Raw genomic sequence first — 20887 nt, 5'->3', positions numbered from 1 at the left:
GTGCGACGCGCGAATATGCGCGGTACACACAAGCACATTTGCATATGCGCGCAGCATTGCAAGCTACGTATCTTTCATTCGGAGGTCGTGGGTTCGGATCCCACCGGCGGCATGTGGTTGTTTTTTCTTCTGCTTTTCTAATCAATTACCTTTAAGCGATAACATATTCAGTAATATTCTAAATTGATAAACACCACAAACTAAATTAATAAAAAATCCCCTGTGCCCCTTGGTTTCTGTGGCTGTTGGCTTCTCTCATATTTATAACGAGCCCCTCATTCCCCTTCCCTTGTTTGCTTAATGCAAAGTCTAAGACAGTCTATTCTTTGGAAAAACGTTCTCTGGACAGGGAATAGCCGCGTGCATTTGGAACGATTACTTGTCACTCATATCGCAGTGGTTGTTTTCTAGAAGCTCATGGACACGTTTAGAATAAATAAAAATGGTTTACTTGGCCCCATGGTAAACAGTTTTATTTTCAAAAACAGTCATGCTGCAAAAAAAAAAAAGAAAAGGTATACGCGTGGTGTCATGGAGCATTTTATTATATGCTTCGGTGGAATGCATCAGTAGTTTGCTCTGTGACTGCAGTATCAGAATGTGTCTTACTTAAAAGTATTCTATGAATGCCTTCCCGCTGGTGCACTGTTATTCATTAGTATTTATCTGCTTCGCATGATGCAAGAACCTTCCTCACAAGCAACGTGAAAAGAGGACAAGAAAACGTTTCTGGTGCTTACATGAAGGCCATTTGTTCTCTGGTGGCTTCTTTTGGCGCGTTGGTTGTACAGTCGCTTACTGTGATTTTTGCTGCTCCGTTTGTTACTGCGGAAAAGAAATTGCAACAAAAATTTCATACACCAACCTCACACTGTCTAACGCCATTTTGCACGGCAAAAGCTTACCAAAATACCTTGTGCACCCCGTCTTAGGCTTAAAAATTGCATTATCGCGAACAAATGAGTATACTACTAGGGTCGATATACAAAAACATTTAAGAACGCGCGTCTAAGGTAGATTGGCACGGGATGTTTCATTTCATGAATTACATTTCATGCAACACTTGCCCGTAATTAGCGTTACACGCAGATTAGATGAGCCCTGTCAAATTATTGAAGTGGCTCGCAGTTAGCAGTGGGACTCCTTACCTATTGGGTAAGTAAACGGGAAATTTCAATTCAGACACGTTCTGACCGAGGTCTCCATTGCAAGCTCCTCTGGAACTGTAAAATCGTTTACCGTGCACGTGCTTTGAAACTCTCTTTCGCTCTCTCCGTGAGAAAGTGTGTCTTGATGAGCCTCATTTCAACAATATGATGCTAATGTGCAGGCCGATGTGATGACAAAAATAAGTGTTTTATGCTAAGTAGGCACAGTGGTGCTATTGTCAAAGCAGGACTTTTCTTGTAGGCATCCTGAAAACAAAACTATGAATTATGTGGGGAGCAACAAAGGTGGGAGCAGCACCGAGCTCTTTAAAGATTCAATGGTGGAATAATAAAAAGCATCATTGCGATGTATTTCACGCACATTGAAAAACGAAGTTCATGAATTTGCTCGGCTGCAATTCAGTGAACATGCGTGTCGAGAATTCGTGATAATGCGACCTGTCGAATCCGACTGGAGTATGTTATAAAGAAGAGCCATTCAAACGACTTTATTTCTGGTGAAAATAGTACAGTCACTGTTCTCGTCCGAACATAGCTGCATATTTCATTTGTTACGACGAAAATATTTTTCAGGCTTCGTTGTCACTAACCACTAGCCAGTCACTAGCCACTAGCCTTTTGTTACTTGCTGATGTGACGTTTTAGAGGATGCATGTATATATTTTCGGTCACATCAGAAAGTCTTTCTAGCTATTAGAAAGAAAAAAATTTAGGCGCTTTGGTTACTGCCGTTCTCCTCTCTGCTGCCCATATTTAGCGACATATACACAGACTGAGTCATCCTCGTTTGTTGTTGTCACTCGTGCAATATTTTGCGACAAAGCAGAGCGGAGAAGGTTATTCTCCAAGCCCGGAGTTAAAGAAGAGGATGAAGTCGCAGTCCACTAGCCAATATTCCAACATGAAGACTTTTCTTTGCGTCAGGAACTGCAGCCATCACCGACCAGGATTATAGAGCCCTCTCACACCATTGACGATGTGTCGGGATGGGATGAGAAAAAAAAAATTGCTGAGGCTCGGCTTGGCTAAGCCTGGGGAATGCGATGCATATTAGTGGCTAGGCTTGGTAATACATGGCTTTCCTTGGTTGAATTCTTGGTCATTTTAATACAACCACTAGAAGCCTTCATCGTGGGGGAAGACAACGGCATGGCTACAGCGGAACGCCGACTAACCCCGAGATGCGCGTTGGGTGAGCGCCTGGATTGCCACGGAAGCCGCGTCTGCCTGCCCGGTGGAGCAAGCGTTTCACCTACACCGAGTGTGAACGCGCGTTCGAAATGCGCGGAAATGCGCGGGTGTGACGGCTAGGGGTCCCACGGCGACGGCGCGAGGTGGAGGCCGGCTCTCTCATCCGATGTCACGTGGTGTGACGTCACGGTGTCTCGTGGCGTGACGGCTAGGGGTCCCACGGCGACGGCGCGAGGTGGAGGCCGGCTCTCTCATCCGATGTCACGTGGTGCGACGTCACGGTGTCACGTGGTGTGACGTCACGGTGTCACGTGGGGGTCCCACGGCGACGGCGTGAGTGGTAGCTCTAGCAATATGCTTCGCATAAAATGTGGTGGAGAAATAGGTGGGAGGGTGGCGTACTTTATCTGGAGAAGCTCCTGCCAAGGTTAAAGGCTTCCTTTGGCCAGCAAAATTTGGCCTTTCCCCTTCGTATATCTCTTTCAGTTTGTGTTAAGTGCACCTGTTGATGCCTCATTTTTTTTCGACCAATTTGGCGGGCAAGAAAGCGTAGTACGCATCATATCTAAGAAGAAACATAAATTTTCAAGAGGAATGATAGTATTATGTCAAGCACTAAGTAGTACATTTTTCTTTTTTTTTAAATGATGGTAGGCGGTGGAAATGCTCACTGCCATCTAACTAACCAGTGACTAACTAGAAATTGAAAAAAAAATTAAACAAAAAGAGGCGTATATAGCTATACAAGCCACCGTCAAGAGCCCAAATACAGTAATTATTTTTTACGGCAGAATTTTGTATTACTTTCGAAACAATTCGAATGAAATGAGATCCGAATTGTGAACTGCGTTTAACGTTCTGAAACAACACATCGGATGGCACCGCACAGCACTTGGGCGTTTTTTATTTCACCTGCGTCAAAATAAGGTCTCCGCGGTTGGGAGCGAACTCGCGACCTTGTGATGAGCAACCGAACGCCAAAAACCATTGAGCAAGTGCGTCGGGTGAAACGAGATATCAGAAGGCTTTGAACACTGGCTAGCAGTCTTGCATTTGCACACTCTTTTTCTTCACAGAGCTGCCTCACTGTCGTACAGGTTCCTCCAACATGAAATGAGCCTTCAAAGATGCCCTAAAAGTCTACCAAGGACAATTTTCCCTCTTTTCAAACAAATTTTCTCTAGGGATATAATAGCCAAAAGTGAATTTTAAGCTATAGAGAGAGAGAGAATCGGAATGTGTCTTTTTGTGCAAACTGGTTGTTCCCTTTTAGTGTTGGCGTGCGCTGTAGAATGCATTTTTCATCTTAAAGCAGCGCGATACACTGGACGAGAGAAAGAAACAAGAGACGACACGAGCGCAATCTAATAACTAAGTTTTATTCCTAGAAGGGTTAGTTATATACCCTAACTACATACATACATACATACATACATACATACATACATACATACATACATACATACATACATACATTACGTACATACATACATACATACATACATACATACATACATACATACATACATACATACATACATACATACATACATACATACATACATACATACATACATACATACATACATACATACATACATACATACATACATACATACATACATACATAACATAACATAACTAACCCTTCTAGGAATAAAACTTAGTTGTTAGATTGCGCTCGTGTCGTCTCTTGTTTCTTTGTCTCGTCCTGTGTATCGCGCTGCTTTAAGATGAATCCGTTCGAACTTGCCCAGTATTCTGTACTCGTTAATGCATTTTTCACTGTGGTACCTCGATTCAGCTTACTTTCCAAAGGAAGCTGCATCGAGGCACCCTAATTTTCATTAGATAGCGTGGGCTGTCTGCAACCTCTTGACGCGAAGATTCCTGCCGGAACGTCTTGGAATATAAAAACAAGTTTTATATTCAGAATATTTCAAACTGGCGACATAGAGTGGAAAAGGGCTCCTGTACTTGTTGACCATTTTTTTTGTGGTATTTGAAATGAATCCTTGTGCTTTGAATTTCTGCAGGGGTTATAACTGCAGCCGCCTTTTGGCGCAAGCCCCATGTGGCGAGCTTTGGGTATACTGCCCATCAATATGGCGCGCACATGCTCGTTTGGATAAGTCATCGATCAAGGAGGCCCCGGTTTTTCCGGATAGCGAATGCGCGGGGCGAAGAGTGAGGAGGGTAGGAAAAAGCGAAGGGAGACGTACTCGTGTCGGCGAGAGCTTGCACGTCTTCCCTGGAGCAGTCGGCTATGGTGCAGAGTCCTAAACGCATACCAAACACCCGGTCGTCCTCTTGAGCTCGCAGCAGCTCCCCAGACTGGCGAAGAACAGGCAATCAGCCACCGTGTCATATATCATTCGAGGCGTTCCGACATCAGCCACGCATTGGGAGATTCCTTATAGAGAAATTCCTTTAGCGGTTATCGATAGCGAGAGCAATCATAGGAAAAGTTTGTCAAGGCAAGCAAATAAGTTTTCGTTATGCAAGCAATCCACTTAACTTTAGCGAGCCTGCGCTATGCATTTTTCGTGGCGATCCGAATCAAAAGGCCATCTTCATCTTTTAAGTTCCAAGCACTTCTACTCGTAGATGAGGTCGAGTAAATGCTAGTTCAATTGTGGAAAACGGCTGTGAAATTTTGCTCACATCAGCAGCAGGTGAGATGCAATGTTTAACTTTCCAACCTTCCTGATGAGCATAGCTATCTTTCCAAAGGAAGCGAACTTTGCGACGTTAATAAAGGACAAATTATGAAGTTTTCAAAAATTTGCCCGAAACTTCTCCCTGTGCAACACAAGGGACAATAGCGGGCGTTACTGGACTGTAAAAAAAATCATTGCGACGCTTAATTTACCTTCCGAGTGGAATGCGATACCATTAGGTTTAACATTTGTCACAGCTTCAGTTGCAACTTCTGTGTGTGTTTGCGTCAGTTTTTTCGTAGCTGTTGGTTCACAAAACGGCCTTAATCGGACTGCTAGCCGCAGTAGCAGGCATCCACTATGCTGTGACGGTGCCGACGCGCCTATCTGTTTTCGTCGCGTTGTGAAAAAGGCACCCGTAGCGGTGTCGAAACGCCATTGTTTCCGCGTTTTTATTCTGTCACCTTGGTGAGTGCTTGCTTCTTCACATGCAGAAAGAATTTCTCTCGTGGGACGGGTTTCCGTCGAGTTCTGAACTACATTTGCGCGCAGCATTTTTTTTTCTGATTTTTGATTTTGGTTATCTATGCTGCTGTCGTCTGAGAACGAACTTGCTCAAAACTCAATAGAAAAGCTGTAACGACGTCAAAAGGTGACGTCACCTCTCTCGAGCAATCATTATTCATTTGACACCTGCCACAGTGGGCAGGATAGGCATAATTCGGTGGCCAGGTTGCCTCCCTTCCATTATGGGCAAGTTGTGAACCTCTCTCGCCCAATCAGCAAATTTTGTTTCGAGTATCGTCGAGCTTTTTGTGTGACGACAACTCAGATGCTGTCTCATTAAAACCTTACGGCAGTGGTCTACAGGAACACAAGCAGAAATTCCAGGCATTACGGCGTTCGGAACACGCCGCCGAGACACTTGTACAGAGCATGCTCGTGCCACAACGGTAAGAACTGTCCGAGTGCTGCTGCTTGAGCGCCGAACATTCGAGCGTGCTCACCCGTTCGTGGGCCATGATGAAAGCAGGTAGCATTTCGTCGAAAAAAGAGGTGTCGTTGGCTGCCTTGAGATAAACATTGCAGTACTGGCCACGCGCTATCTCAGCTCCATTTTTGTCACGGGCCACGGTCTCCACGCACTCGTCGAAGGCGCCTAGGTCGGCCCACGTGCCTTGGAACAGTCCCGTCGGGTACTTCCCGCTGGCATCGATCACTGCGAAGGCAGAACGACAGCTGGTGACAGCATACATCTTCTGGCAACGCATTTGCGTGCGCTCAGTCTCATCATTAGAGCACAAAAAGGAAACACTTGAAAAGAAAAAATGAAAGCACGAACTTAATAAATCACACGCACTTGCGCAAACACCTCGTCGTCTTAATCGGTTACTAAGATCCGACTGATCTCCAACGAATCCACTTTAGCGCCAGCGGAGTCATCCCACCCGCGCGAACCTCCTGATCTCACCTGACAACTTCTTGCTACCCACCTGCTGCGTACAGCTTCGCTCGGACTTCACTCCCTTACAGTCGTAGATTGCCTTACATCAAGTCCAGTCACTTTCATTCAACATCAAACAGATGTCACGGAGCACAACTAGAAAGCCTATAGAAGGCTTTACGTAGGGTCCACGGCCCTGTTTCAAACGTGGCGACATTCAGCAAGAAAAAAAAAACGTTTAACTTACAAATCAACAACAGAAGAGAACAGAATTTTCACATAAACTTGACAGCAAGAACGGAAAATGAAGAACATGACGGATAAAAATAAAAAAAAAATCTCATTTCAGAAATACACAGCTTTCGACATGACTGCATACAAAAACATACTTCGTATGCTGTAAAATCTCTGGAGTGACCAAAAAGACTGGTAAATTATAGCTGACCATCTGACGTCCATAATTCCTTCGTGTATGCGGATAATGGAAATGATCATGAGTGCTCGTACCCAAATTATGGCATAAGCGTCACGTGGTCTGTCGCTCCTCGGAACAGTCACGCGACCACCCTTGTCACAAGATCTACCATGGCACATGGTTCCAAGCGGCACCCCTGGGCGACCGACTCGAACAGCGGCTCTTCGACGCAGCCGCTACCGTGCTCTCCGTCAGAGCTAACATGACGCCACAGCTTCACCGTAGTAGGCGTCGCGCTCTTCGGCGCAACGGATGAGCCGTGCTTTGTGACAATTAAGTGCGCTTATGCACAGCAGGCACATTCCGCACTCGGTAAATATGCCGTCAAGATGTTTATTTCGAATAGCAGGCTGTAGCTTCAATGGTTCGGGTCGCATTGTACTAAATCCGAGAACTAGATTTCTACCTGGAACAAAAAAAGCGTACGCCATTTTTCAAGCCTACTGTGTTAAGATCCAAGCGAAATGATAAACACTGGAAATCAATTCAGGTTATTTCGCTTTTGCCTCAGAAAGAATATTCAACAAAAGGTTTCAAGACTCAGCAGCCGCATAGAAGCAGTACAAAAACGCCGTATTCTGCAAATCCTTGATGGTGCGCTTTCCGGCAAGAAAAAAAAAACTGACAGCTTGATATTTACGTACATACTCATTTTATACTCTCTGGCACTGCAGCGGATACAGCGTGAATGTGTATTTAGGTCGTTTTTACTTTTACAGCTAACTTCAGATTGCATTTAAATAGCGCGTAAGCCCTGAACACAGCATTCTGGTTCGTTCACGAGTGTCGCGAAGTTATGCTTGATTGAAAAATTTTCCGCTAAATGGATTGTTAAATTTCGGAGCGGAACTGTAATCTCACAGCGGCCGCTCGGACGAAGCGTTTAGGTCTCAAATAAGCGCGCAGCTTTCGTTTTTATCGGAGAACTCATGCAACGCCAAGGTAGCGTGCTCAGGTTCCCTACAAATTGCGACCTCAATCGAAGGCCGTTGTCACTAAGTGAGCTATAAACAAGCCCCCTTGCAAAGGACGCCTGTTCCATAGAAATATAAACTCTCCTTGAAAGCATTTGCTTTCACATTGGCCTGAAACCATCTGTACCCGTTAAAGACCCGAACCTACGATACAGCCGAGGTGCAAGTGGAGGACTGCCTCTGTAGGCCTTTTAGGCCTGTCTGTTCTTATAGGAACCCACTGTCGATTCACGAAGTCGAGACACAATCTCAGCTCATGGACATTCCGCCTTAGAATGGAAGCTGTCGCATGTTAATGTCACTTGGGCGTCTTTCCGGAGGAGAGTATTGCAAAAGAAAAGTGGTTTTGCCAACTGCAGCTTGTCGAGCGAGAGGCCTTCGAGCGACAAACATGAACTTGGTGAAGCCACTGCGAGACGGTCGTTGTTCTCCAGCTAGTTAAAGCACGCACACAAAAGACAGAAAAGGGGCAATGTGTTCCGTGGATGTTCATTGCACGTACACCATGAACCTGTAGCTTTCAGCGCACAGTGATAAGTATCTAGATAAGTCTTAAAAAAGCAGCTCTATGGAGACAGAGCTACCTGAGCGGCGCCAACTTTCTCTGAAGAATCATACATAAAAAAAATCAGGCAAATGACGTGAGAGCAGGTCTCAGGAGAGAGGTTTTTACTCTGTCAGCACCATTTTCAAGAAGGCTGTTGTGTATGACGAATATCTACGTTCCATTGCTGCAACAGTGTTGGAAAACTGTGGACGTCGCGAGGGTGCCTGTGGACGCCAGGCACGTTCCAAGTCACATACGGGCGCATGGCCGCAGCAGACTTAGCCTGCCATCAAGGAAATTCCCGGCGGGTGGTGGACAAACGAGCGACCGCCTCAGGAAACTAGTGATAAAATGTGGCTCATGATGTTTTGTTTCACATAACAGAGCTCACACTCTCAAATGACCTTGTAACTACGTGCACAGAACCCAAACATATCTTATTCGCCGATGATGCTAGCATACTGTTTCTGCCTCAGACTGCGAGCACATCAGCAACATAGCAAACTCCCCCCTTGCAAAACTTACGGAATGGTCTGCAGCAAACCAGTTAGGAGTGTACACCAATAAAACTAGGGCTGCACTGTTTAGACGGAAATTAAGACTTGCAAGTTTAAACGTTGAATCTTATGAACGTTAACACTGAAATAGAGGTAGTAAGTAGTAACAAAATTCTTGGGGCTACTTTGTGGCAAAATATTCTTCAGGATATTCATATTGATTCGGTTCGGCACGAGCTGCCTAGTACTGTTGAGGTTTTATCAAGATGCGTAACAAAATTACCATTTAGAGTGAATAAGCTTATATAAAATTCTCTTTTTACCGTAATCTTTGTTGTTGCTAAGTCCAGCATTCTTGGAAAAAATTCTGAATATTGGAATATTGTTAAGAGATGCTTTGGAAATACTGAAGGTAATGGCCTATTCTTCCGATGCATAGCAAAACTTATTTATAGTTTTCCCGTCATTCGCATCTAGTTTTTAAAATTGCCGCAGAAAAGCAATGCGGAACATTTTTGACGAGAGGAAAAACGTTGATAGCAAAAGCAAGGGGATATCTGCGGTTATATTGACATTTATGGTTAAATCTGCAGTATATGCAAAACTTGCGGTCGTAAACTTTTCCTTTTGAAAAATGCTTTTGTCGAAAATTGCTTGGTATGCATTTATTATGGGGTTCTACCAAAGCAACAAACTTTCAAAAGGTGTTCATACCACAGAAGAAGACAGGCGCCTTTTTTATGTTCCTTACAGTTCTCGTACTAGCGATCTGTTCCTTGAAGAAAGACATAACACCTGTTTGGAAATTACATATCTATAGACTAAGTGTCGCAATTTAAGTGTGAATTAAAAGAAAAGCGTAACTTTTCAGGAACCTAGCTGAGATGGAATCAAAAGCTACATCTCAAATACTACCCGCCACGCTGAATACTGGAAAGTGGTTACTCTGCGTGTCAAATATTGTATCGAAACAACATTTTGCCTGCACTTCTTGTAACCTAAATAAATGCGGAATTTATTTAGGTCGTACTACGGTTCGCGAACTACACCACTTTGTATGCCATTAATGTAAATAATTTTGATATTTTTTTCTTTACCCTTTAGTATTGCTGTAAAAAAGTTTTACTTTGTCTTCTGTACAAATTTCTGTATGTTGATATATGCTCCTTGTAGAAGGGACCACGGGCTCTGGTCAAGCTGTCTTGCACTTTTTACCCACTGCCCTTGTCCATCATTTTTATAGAAGATTAATATTACTAATTAATGGTGGTCATTGCTGAAGTCTCAAAGAAATAGAGGTCCGCAAGTCGGTAGGACAAAATTCACTCACCTCGTACTGCCCACGGCTCCAGTTTTCGCAGCGCCCTCAAAAACCGCAGCATGCCAATGCTGCACGTCGGTGACACCTCGGCGTTCATCAGCTTGCGCAGAAGCGGCGAATTGTCCGCCGAGCGCAGCAGCTGGCCCAACAAGCGCCGGGCACTGTCCATCAGTGTCGGGGTACTGGTGTCGCTCGAAGCTGAAGTCGAAGCCGTCGCTTCACTGGAGTTGACACTGCTGGCCAAGGCTTGGACGCATCGCGGAAGCACTCCGAGGCAGAGCAGTAGAAGAAGCGCGAAGGATGACACACGTGACCGCCGAGAACCCACGAATGAGCATTGGGGCAGCGGATTCATCATAGAACTGTCCCTCTCAAGAGCCTCTATGAAACAACGGATAGTTGTGGGTATGTTAACAGCCCTCGGCAGCTAGAAAGAAGTTGAACAGCAGAATCCTAACTTGATCGAAGTGTGATTTTGCTATTCTTTTGAGGAGGGTTGCAGCACTCGCTGTTCGAATCTAACCGGCCAATGTTGACGCCAAGAAAGGGTTCAGGGCTCGGTGCACAGATCGAAAAAAGATCGCACTGCTGTTCGGTTGATTCCTTGCTCGCGTCGTTGACCATTGGTCAACGACGCTTGAACACGAGAAAACTTGGTTCTAGCGCAGTTCTCGAAATGCAAGACCTTTTCACGCCACCAGTTCGAGTTACTGCAGTCGGAGCAAAGCGCGGATGCTAAGCCGCGAGTCTTCGTGGCAATCCCGGCACTGCTGCGGTGAGATGCGATTGATCTGAAAAGAACTTCTCTATGGCTCTTATAACCTCTCGCTCAACACCAGCGGCAGCCCTCATGAATATATGGAATTCTGTTGCCGACTACGTCTTGTTTTTCTTTGTATCAATAGTTTACCTTTCTTCTGAAACTGTCTACCCCGTCATCACTAAAAAAAAGCCAGTCAGAACAACATCGTATCTGCGGTAGGTAATTCTGAAACGTGGCACAATTTATACCGTACGCCGTTTTCAAGAGGTATTGCGAAGCACGGCGAAGAGATGGCTGGAGGAGAACGTCATAAATGCAGACATTCGGGGGTTCGCGCTGGGCGAGGGGATTTTATTTGGAGCCCGGATCGTGAGCGGATTGTTGATGTCATTACTGTCTGCCGCGTCAGATTGAGGAGAAGTGGAGGAAGCGGCGTGGGAAAGAGAAGTGGCCACTGACGCTGCCCTCCACACATATTGCGTCAGTCACGGGGATTTCTGTGCGCTGACTTCTGAAAGGTCGCTCCCTCTGCTTTTACTTCGTTCTTGAAGAATGGCGGGTGTCACGGACCTCACGCAGCCCCTTGGGCGGACCGCATTGGGCTGAATTCGTTGCACGCTGCGCTTTTTTCCCCCCTTATTATCTGATTACAAAAAATATGCGAGACTGATTCTCCTGAGCGGCTGCTTGTTTTTCGCCGTCTCTCAAAACGCTCGAGGGAAACGCAGCAGGCATCGACCGATCGATAAGGCATGAAGTAAAAATACGATCGATCTTGATGTCATGATGGTCATCTCGGCCGCTTGAATTGGGTACATAGGTGAAAATTCTGTTGCTTTAGAGCTAACGGAGTGTTTACTTACCGAGGAAAAGTGCCGTTACCTTCTCAGTGTTGCACCGGTTCTTTCACAGGGAAGAATATCGTTGTTTTTTGGTTACGATGCCGTTTCTCATTTTTCATCTGTGTGTCGTTGACAAAAGTATCCATCTGAATATCTTCTATGTTTCTTCTCATCCATAAGCCCACCACCAGAAATTCGTAAAATACACGCATTCCTTTTTGTTTGATTTTCTTATTTGTTTTCCATACAAAAAAAAAACACCTATGTTCCACATCATTGCAAGGAAATGCATGCAGTCCTTCTTGTCCTCGAATTCACCAGTTCGCAGAAAACAGAAGAGTGGCAGGTAGCGATACGTGCCGTAAACTAAACTAATGTGTGGGCTGCACTGCAAAGCGACTAACCGAATAACAGACGCAACTGTTGTATTTTGTACAAAGTTATATCTTTATTTACGCCTGAAGGACTCTCAGAGCTTTACCATTTATAAAGCTGCTACCACTGCCCTGATGCAGCATTATTAAGTTTTAATTTATATTAATGATTTAGTTGATGTAGTTCATTGTGACGTGTCCATCAGATTATTCGCGCGGAAGATTATGTTGTTTTTAAAGAACTTTTATCCACTGGCGATCATGCCCTATAACAAAATGCACTTCTTGCGATTGGCAATTGGTGCAAGATATAGGGCATGAAATTGAATGCGGAGAAAACTGCTATTACTGATAACTGGAAAAAAGACACCCAGCATTTTCCCATATTGGCTTGAGGATAGTTTAGTTAGAGGCTTAGCCTCATACGTATGTGGGTGTTACACTAAAGAACACATTTTCATCCCTTAGCAAAAACTAATACGTTTGGAATATACGGTGGGCTATTTAGATTGTATTTTAAACATATTTTGCATTCATGAATGCACTAAAAATATGTAGGAAATACGTTCCTGAAATTTCATGCCTCGTATTCGAAATATATTCTTAAAATATGCCATAAATACCTCACTTAAAGCATACTTCGAGCACTTTTCAAATACATGAAAAAATATGTGTGCAGTTTTAGCATCTTGTCAGTGTAATAAAAGTGTATTTTCGGAAATATGAAATTAATTCATCCAAAGTATACTTCAATTCTACAAAACGGGCAGTCCTTGTAAGCGTATATTTTTGCAGTTTTAGCATCTTGCAAATGTATTAAAAGTGTACTTTCGTAAATATGAAATTAATTCATCCGAAATATACTTCAATTCCAACAAACGGGCAGTCATTTTAAACGCATTTGCAGCACACGTCTAGCTGCCGTTGAACAGTCGAGTGCTCGAAATTCCGTTTCGGAAATGGCATTTGCGTGTTGTCAACGTATTTGAAGTGTACTTCCGTAAATACGCAATGAATTCGTCTAAAGAATACTTAAGTTCTAGCAAATTGGCCGTCCGCCGTAGCATATTTGCAGCACACTTCAAGCTGCCGTTGAACAACCTAATGGTCAAAATCAGTTGGGGAAATCGCATTTTGGTGTTGGCATTGTTTTTAAAGTGTACTTTCGTAAATATACAACTAATACGTCCAGGTATACTTAAATTCTAACAAATGGGCAGTCCGCGTTAACTTATTTCCATTACACTTCGAGCTGCCATGGAACAATCTTGGGCTCGAAATGACGTTTCAGGGAACAGTGAAAACTCTCGCTTTCCTGTCGTCCTTTCGTTGCAACACAGTAATCATACCGCGGTAACAACGCAGGACAAAGACGAGACGGGACGAGAACGCCTGTGTTGTTCCCGCGCTATGATTACTGTGTTGCAATCAATTAACAACCTGCGCAAGCCTTTTCTGTTCTGAAGTCCTTTCGTTAATGGTAACTTCTAGCAGGAAGGTAATCACCACTTATTTACACTACGGGCGGAGAGCGTGATAGCATGATACCGGCAAAGGCGCCTTGGTTATTTCCGTGCCCGAATATGCCGGCGAAAAGGACCACGACCGGCAAGGCCGACCGGCTCCCTAAAGGCCGTTGTACGATCGTTTTTGGGCGGATCCACCAGCGAGCGAACCGCTCGCTTTCGGCCTTCGCTCGGGCGTGGGGGGGAATGGGTGTTAATTGTACGATCATTTTGGAGCTGGCGGACGAGGCGGATGGTTTAAATCGTTCCGATTGGCGCGCCCGGGATTGCCGTCTGTCCAATAGCATGCTCCTGTTGGCAACCTAGACGGCGCGAAAACGTGGTCTTTTTTTGTTCCTCGGCGACCGGCACTTAGGCTGAACTTCGGCATAGCCATGGCGTGGTTTTTGAAGTTCTTGCTCTTGTACGCGGCTCTCGGCAGCTACCAGATGAGTAGCTTGGCTGTAGAGGTTTTGACTGCTTACATGGGCAACACAAACAGGGTGAACTGGCCATTACTCGCGCAGTTCGTCGCTGCCGACGCAGTCATTCAGCAGCAGCGTAAGCGTAGGCGCAAGCCTATACGACGTTGCGTAGGGTTCTCTGTGCTGCTGAATGATAGCAGTGATGTCGGGTGAATATGACTGTTATTATTTTCAACTGGTAACCGTCTGTGCAATCAAACACATGCTTTTAGTGAGTTTCCATTGTTTGCAGAAGCAAACCGACATCCTGAGTGGAGTACTTTAACACAGACGTTGGCTGCCTACCTACAACATAACTGCAAGCAAACAAATAATGGTGCATTTCATGACAATGGTTTGCTGGATTTGAGGATGGTGACCTTGTGGAACACACATCAAACATCTGAACAAGATGAAATTGCTGTGACTGAAATTTTATGATTCTGGTTCACATACCGCGTACCTCATGTATAGTAGGATAAAACTTAAAAGAAACAGCAGTTGTTAGCACTCGGTCATGGCCCGAGGCATCCTGTATTACTCCACTAACCAATAACAGTAAACCAAATAAGTTGTTCGATGTTTGACTTTATTAATCTATCCAGGTATCAGAATTCTAGAGCTTATCATTTTTTCTTGTAATAAGCTTCTTATGGTAGTATACAATAAAAGTTTTAACAGCGGACTACTTTTTTTGGCGCGGAAGAATTCTGTGCGGCGGTCCAGATGGCAGAGCTTCACTGCAGACTTAAATTGAATCTGACTATAGTGTTCGGTGATAACATGTTCTGACAGCCAAAAACCAAAACTGAACATTGGTTGTTGGCTGAGCTTAGATGCCAATTCAATGCAAACAAAAATATTTGTTGTAGGAATAGATACGCATAGTTAACATGAAACAAAAAGAGACAACCCGGAACAAACACCTCACTGATACTGCCAACTGTCCAAAGTGATATCACGAACAGTGTATGCTGGACTGTCCTACACAAGAGGTGACGTAGAGCAGATGCCTCTGTGTGCTCTTAGATAAAAGGGAATAGTACCAAGGCTTAGTCCATGCTACTGCTTCTGACGTCAAGGTGACCTTGACAAGATTGGTTGTTGCATCTGTAGAGAGGGCATCTGCTGCTGCTGATGTGGACTGCTTGTTCACAGCCTTTAACAATGCTCTGTCATAGCACGTTAAAGAACCCCAGGTGGTCGAAATTTCTGGAGCCCTCCACTACGGCGTCTCTCATAGCCTTAGTCGCTTTGGGACTTTAAACCCCATACACCAAACCAAACCAGATCATTTTTGCCCAGCTTGGTTCTTCAGCTGTGGGAAATCCAGCATCACCTGTATATCATTCTTCTTGTGTCCCTGTTCACTCCCGCCGCACTTCAACTCTATCCACATCATAGTATGTGTGGTCAAATGACATCAAACACGCCACTGTCTCTCATTAAAGAAAAGGTGTATGTGTATGTGTGTATTATGCATGCATGAAAAAATCAGCATATTTTAGCATGTTACCATCAGATATGAATGCATCTATAGATGAGGAAATTACAATGATCCCAACCTTTACTAATATGGAAGATCAGTGTTAACTGCAGGTGTTTACAATATCACAGAAAAATGACGACGCAATAATACTGATTTCTTTTCTGATTTTTTTTCGTCATGTTTTTCACACCATTACGAAAATCGAAATAGAAATACCACTCAGTGGCTTCAAAGCGGATATGGTGCGCATCACTGTACTAAAGTGCACGCTTTTGTTCTGCAGTGACAGTGGGCAGGCCGCTTCCTTTTACCAGTGCTTCCTGAGGTGACATTGCAGTGAACATTGTGCAAACCAGTATGCAGCATAGTAAACAAGTGTGGAAAGTTCTGTTGAGAGCCAATCAATGTTGACATGCACAGAAACAAGGTGGCGTATTGTGCGTATGACCACAAAGCATTCTTAACTGTCCCATAAATTTAAAACAAAGTGGTTGCTCCGTATTTCAGAAAAGTATACATGTGCCATCCCCATTAATCCATACATAATTAGATAAGGGAGTAAGTACACTGGCCTAGAGGTTAAGGAAATGCAAGAACCGATTTGGAAAGTTTACATAGCAAGTATTGGCGGAGACTAGGATAGAATGCTTTGTATAGTCAAGGGAACGGGAACTGCTTCATATTTTGCAGTTACCTCAAACAAACACAATCATATGAAGCAGAATGCGAAAAAGTTAATTTTCAGAAATAAGAGCTATGATGTCTCAGGACAGAATGAATTGAAAAATAAGCCATTGAAGTATGTGTGGGCCATAGATGCTTAAGTTCTCCAGTAAAGCTCTACAGCAATCTTGAAGGTACGTCCTTTCTGATCATTAAAAAATAATATGAGAAATTTTAAGGGCAACTCTGATTCCCAAAGCAGCAAGCAAAAGAGAGAATCTGTATTTGTTAATCGATATCCGCACCACTTGTTATATATAGAATAATGTCGTACTAGTTACTAATTACCAATTTCTTAGCAAAATATCCTTATTCCACTGCCAGTCTGGGTTGCAAGGAAACGAATTAACTGAGCCATCAGTAGTCATAAGGAAGTTGGAAAAAAACCAAGTTGAAGTCAGGCCGAAGGATGACGAAGAAAAACAGAAAGGCAGTGATGACTTTTGTCTTTTATTGCTATCTCTTTGCTGCAATCTGATGATGAGAGCTTTTAAGCTGAACCAATTGCCCAGTTAATTCTATCCTTAGTACATGTGACTATATACAAGTTACATGCATAAGCATACACATGTAGAATTCTCACTGAGCCACATCATGAAGTCAGTGTGTTGTTCAACTGAGCAGAACAGACAAGCACAAAGAGAAGCCTGGTCAACAACAGGTGGGTGCACTAATGCATGTTTAGCTTTGCAGCGAGCGAATGTAGGTAGCTAGAGCTAGCTTGTGCAAAGTTAGCCCAAATGCTACTATTGTGTAAATCTGCCCCGATATAGTTTGAAATAAATTATGAACAAAGTTCTCAATGAACACGTTATGCATAAGAGAGCATTGGACTGGTTTGCCGAGGTGACCGAGTGACTGAGCACTATATCAGATCTATTTGTTTTCATATTTATCACATCTCAGTGGTCCTAAATGACGTTAGTTTAGTAGCGAGCTTTAAAATGGTGTGCCAGGTAGGAGCTCAGTGAGTTCGTAATTTATAGCATGATTTCTGTAGTAACCACTTCGAAGGACAGTAAGATACACAGCCTTGTGGGAAGCAAGACCGTTACAGCCTTCTGTGGCACGAACAAAAACGAATCTTGAAATTCAGTGGCATATGAGCTAAATGAGGCACAAGAGTGTTAGTGCACCTAGTGCACGAGAGACTACAAGTTGGGACTGATTAGTTAGGGACGTGTTGGTAAGGAGCAAAAAAAACCTGCATCAGATGAAGACATTCAAATATGCACTTTTAGTGCTGTCACACTGGACCTTCAAAAATGGCTTCAGAAAATAAAACAAGCGGCTCAGGACTGAACTAATTCAAGGATTCTAGTTAAATTAGATTTGTGACATGTGCCATTAGAATACCCAAGTTGATGACACACAGGGGAATTGAATGCAAGTAACTTGGAAGACGGTGATACTAACAAAACGTCATGGTGTAAATATCCTAGGTTGTGGGTGGGTGTATGAGGATTATTAGGTATTTGATCCAGTATACAGTGAATATACCTTTATCGGAAGGCCTTATAAGTTGGCAAAATGTAATGCTGACAATAAAAAACAATATTACTGCATTCTTAGTAACATTAGCAAACAGGACAATCCAGGGCATGCTAATTGTTGTTTTGCACAACTGAAATGCTGGTATTGATTGCAATATGGCACACCCCATATGGCTGTCAGTGAAGGCATATGACAAAACACTGAAGGGACGGTAATAATGCAAGTAATGAAAAGCTGAGGCCCAAAGGAGTGCCTTGGCGGACGTCCGGGATTGCAGGAAAAGGCAAGATACATAAGAATTGGCAAGGGAAATCTGCTGAAGGCTGGCTGTTTAAGCTTGGATCCAGTTTAGAGCTATTGGATGCTAGTTAAAGCACGAGAAAACCAGCCTCACATAAATAGGGGAATCGCATGCTTTTTCAAAGCAAAGAACAAAAGCATCATAGGGGGACGTTGCAGTCAAGGTGCATGTCGTGAAGAACAAGAAAAAGTTGGCTATTGCAGAAATGTCTTCTAAAAGCTTGCCGATTTGAATCAAACAACTTAATGGGCCAAAACAATCTAGCAGGGTCAAGAGTATGAAATGTGTTTGGTGATTTGCAGCACATGCCAATAACACAAATAGGGCCATAGGTGCTGGGTGATGAAGGATTAAAAACAGAGGGGCCAGGCTATAATAAGGCAGGAAGCTATCTGTACAGCATGCACTAGATATGCCTATACAACCTACTTCCTCTCCCGTTGTTGCTTTCTGTAAATTTCCCCGAACTTGATCATAGCGTACTGTGGGGTGCACCGGTGGGAAGTTGGCATGTCGAAACTGTGCTAAGGGACGACAACAAAGCAAGAATTGCTACCCTGTGCAGTGATGTTGTTACCATCGTCTTTGTTCCTAGCGTAGCTTTACCAGCTCCACAGGGCTTATTTTGCAGTCTGCAAGTAGTCATGTCTGTAGCAAGCAGTCACAGGCAAATGAAGGTGGTAGCAGACAGACATATGCAAGTGCATCGACGAGATCTTCTCAAAGCTTCGAGAATGGCTTGTTAAACAAAGTGCTGCGGCTGACCCAGGAAGCGCCGCTGAAGAACCGCTTAACACCAATAAGGCCGATTTCGCGACCAGCTCTGCAACAATAGCATTGCGAACACATCCAGTTTCGTACCACTGATCCCCGGATCGAAAAGGACCATGAGCAAAATCAACAACAGACACTGTCATTGCCTATGAGGTGCTTCAAGACCACTGTATTTTTCTGATTGCAGTGGAAACCAACATCCCACTTAAACTGAATACTGCCAAGCATTTGTCAATATTGACTTAACACTGCTAAGCAAAAAGAGAAAAAAGCAATGGCAAAGGTTTTCTCAATATTTTTTCTTGTTTTTCATCAAGACTCGTTATGCTCAACTTGCTCTGTGGTCAGTTTTGATTGCATAAGCTGCTGCCACACTTTTTATTTTTTTTCTGCACTACATCAATTGAAATGCTCATGAAAAACAGACTTATGAGTTGTCACATATTAGAGATTTGTACACTGTCAATCAGTCGTGATTCAAAAGCGGCAATGATTCTTGTTTGTAATCGCGCAATACCATGTTGTTACAACCTAAACCGAAATGGCTAGCGGAAGTGTTCAGTCACCCATTCATCACGCCGATATGTTTACTGCAGGCAAATGTGCGCACAGCCGGCAGGAAATAAAAATAAATGACGCTCCCGAAGATACATTTGCACTGCACCGATGTTTTCACACAGGTTACACAGTTTCTCCGGCGAGTCGTAAAGCGAGCACCCATCATCACAAAACGTACTGAATGGAGCACCAAAGCGCAGAAGGATGGCGACATCGCTGTTGTCGCCGCAAAACAGTCCTACGGCCGCGCAGCCAAGCTCGCGTCGCGTCACGTCGCACACACGGCAATTCTCAAGCACAGTGCCAACACGAATCGCGAACACAATGGTAACGAATGCGTAGCCAGCAACAACGTCATGTGCACGCTTCGGTGGCGATCACTGCAACCATCGCAACGAATGCGACTAGCTGCACAACGCCACGTTCATTTCAGCATTCGGAAAGCACGGCGTGCGTAGTGAGCTCTCGAAGGCGCACATTTCACTGCCTTGACGTAAAAGCACTCGCTTCGATCGCAATCACTTTCACTACGCGGACACTAGTCACTGTGCTACGCAGCTCATGCACGCACAAAAGTTCACTGTGAGCAGCTGTTGTTCGCCGCTGTGCGTGATGATCCTCGCAGGAATTAGGAACGCTTGCAGCAACCACAAACAGCTCCATATAAACACTTCGTGACACCGCCAACGCGTAGGTCTTGCGTCGGTTTGAAGAGGCGCTCTGTCAACTACATCAGCGTCGATTTCAACTCGGGAAACTGTCGCTGCTCGCCGCTGCTGCACGCGGAGAAGTTCGCAGTCGCTCTGAACACTCGTAATATCAACATGTGGCCAATATAGTATGCCTCGCGGCATAGGTGCCACCACTACAGCCACGACCTATGCCTCGCTCCCCAGTTCAGTCGACGGACGGCCATCTTGCCCGGCAGGAGCGGATGCCTACGTCACGTAAAAAGCAGCCAATCGCTGCAATTCGGTAGCCGGGCGGTTCGCTCGTCCGCCCCAAAGTTGAAGTTCACCAACTTTCCTTTCGCCTGCCCAACGGGGCGAATGCCTATTGTCTGGTCGTTCGGTCCGCCAGTCCGCCTGCCTGGCGGATCCGCTCAAAAGCGATCGTACAACGGCCTTTAGACGCCCGTGTATCTGTTGGTTGACAGTTCGACTCTTGACTTATTTCTGATGCAAATTTCTACTAGCAATTCTAGTCTAGATCGCCTCGCGATTCGAACGCTACCAGTAGGGCACTTCTGGGATAATTTTTGGGCCCACAGTCTTTAAGCAAAAAAACACCTCACCGGGCAAGATAGTGCGGTAAACCACAAA

General features: G+C 44.4%; 1 protein-coding gene across 1 annotated transcript in view; it reads right to left on the bottom strand.

The window, feature by feature from the left end:
* LOC149356304 (nose resistant to fluoxetine protein 6-like) overlaps positions 1 to 10354 on the bottom strand; it is a 38315-nt gene extending 27961 nt beyond the window's left edge. Inside the window, exons 1-4 of the mRNA XM_089577765.1 lie at positions 10288 to 10354; positions 6028 to 6239; positions 4583 to 4694; positions 741 to 825 (exon numbers count right to left, since the gene is read on the bottom strand). Coding sequence (XP_089433891.1) covers positions 741 to 825; positions 4583 to 4694; positions 6028 to 6239; positions 10288 to 10339 — 461 coding nt within the window. The 5' untranslated portion in view covers positions 10340 to 10354. The remainder of the gene's footprint in view (positions 1 to 740; positions 826 to 4582; positions 4695 to 6027; positions 6240 to 10287) is intronic.
* Between the last annotated feature and the right edge of the window lie 10533 nt (positions 10355 to 20887).

Source organism: Amblyomma mixtum, chromosome 3 (assembly GCF_055824585.1).
Source record: "Amblyomma mixtum isolate Tamu chromosome 3, ASM5582458v1, whole genome shotgun sequence".
Taxonomy (NCBI): Eukaryota; Metazoa; Arthropoda; class Arachnida; order Ixodida; family Ixodidae; genus Amblyomma; species Amblyomma mixtum.
The sequence above is the reverse complement of the archived record's forward strand: the minus strand, read 5'-3'. Positions and strand labels throughout refer to the sequence as shown.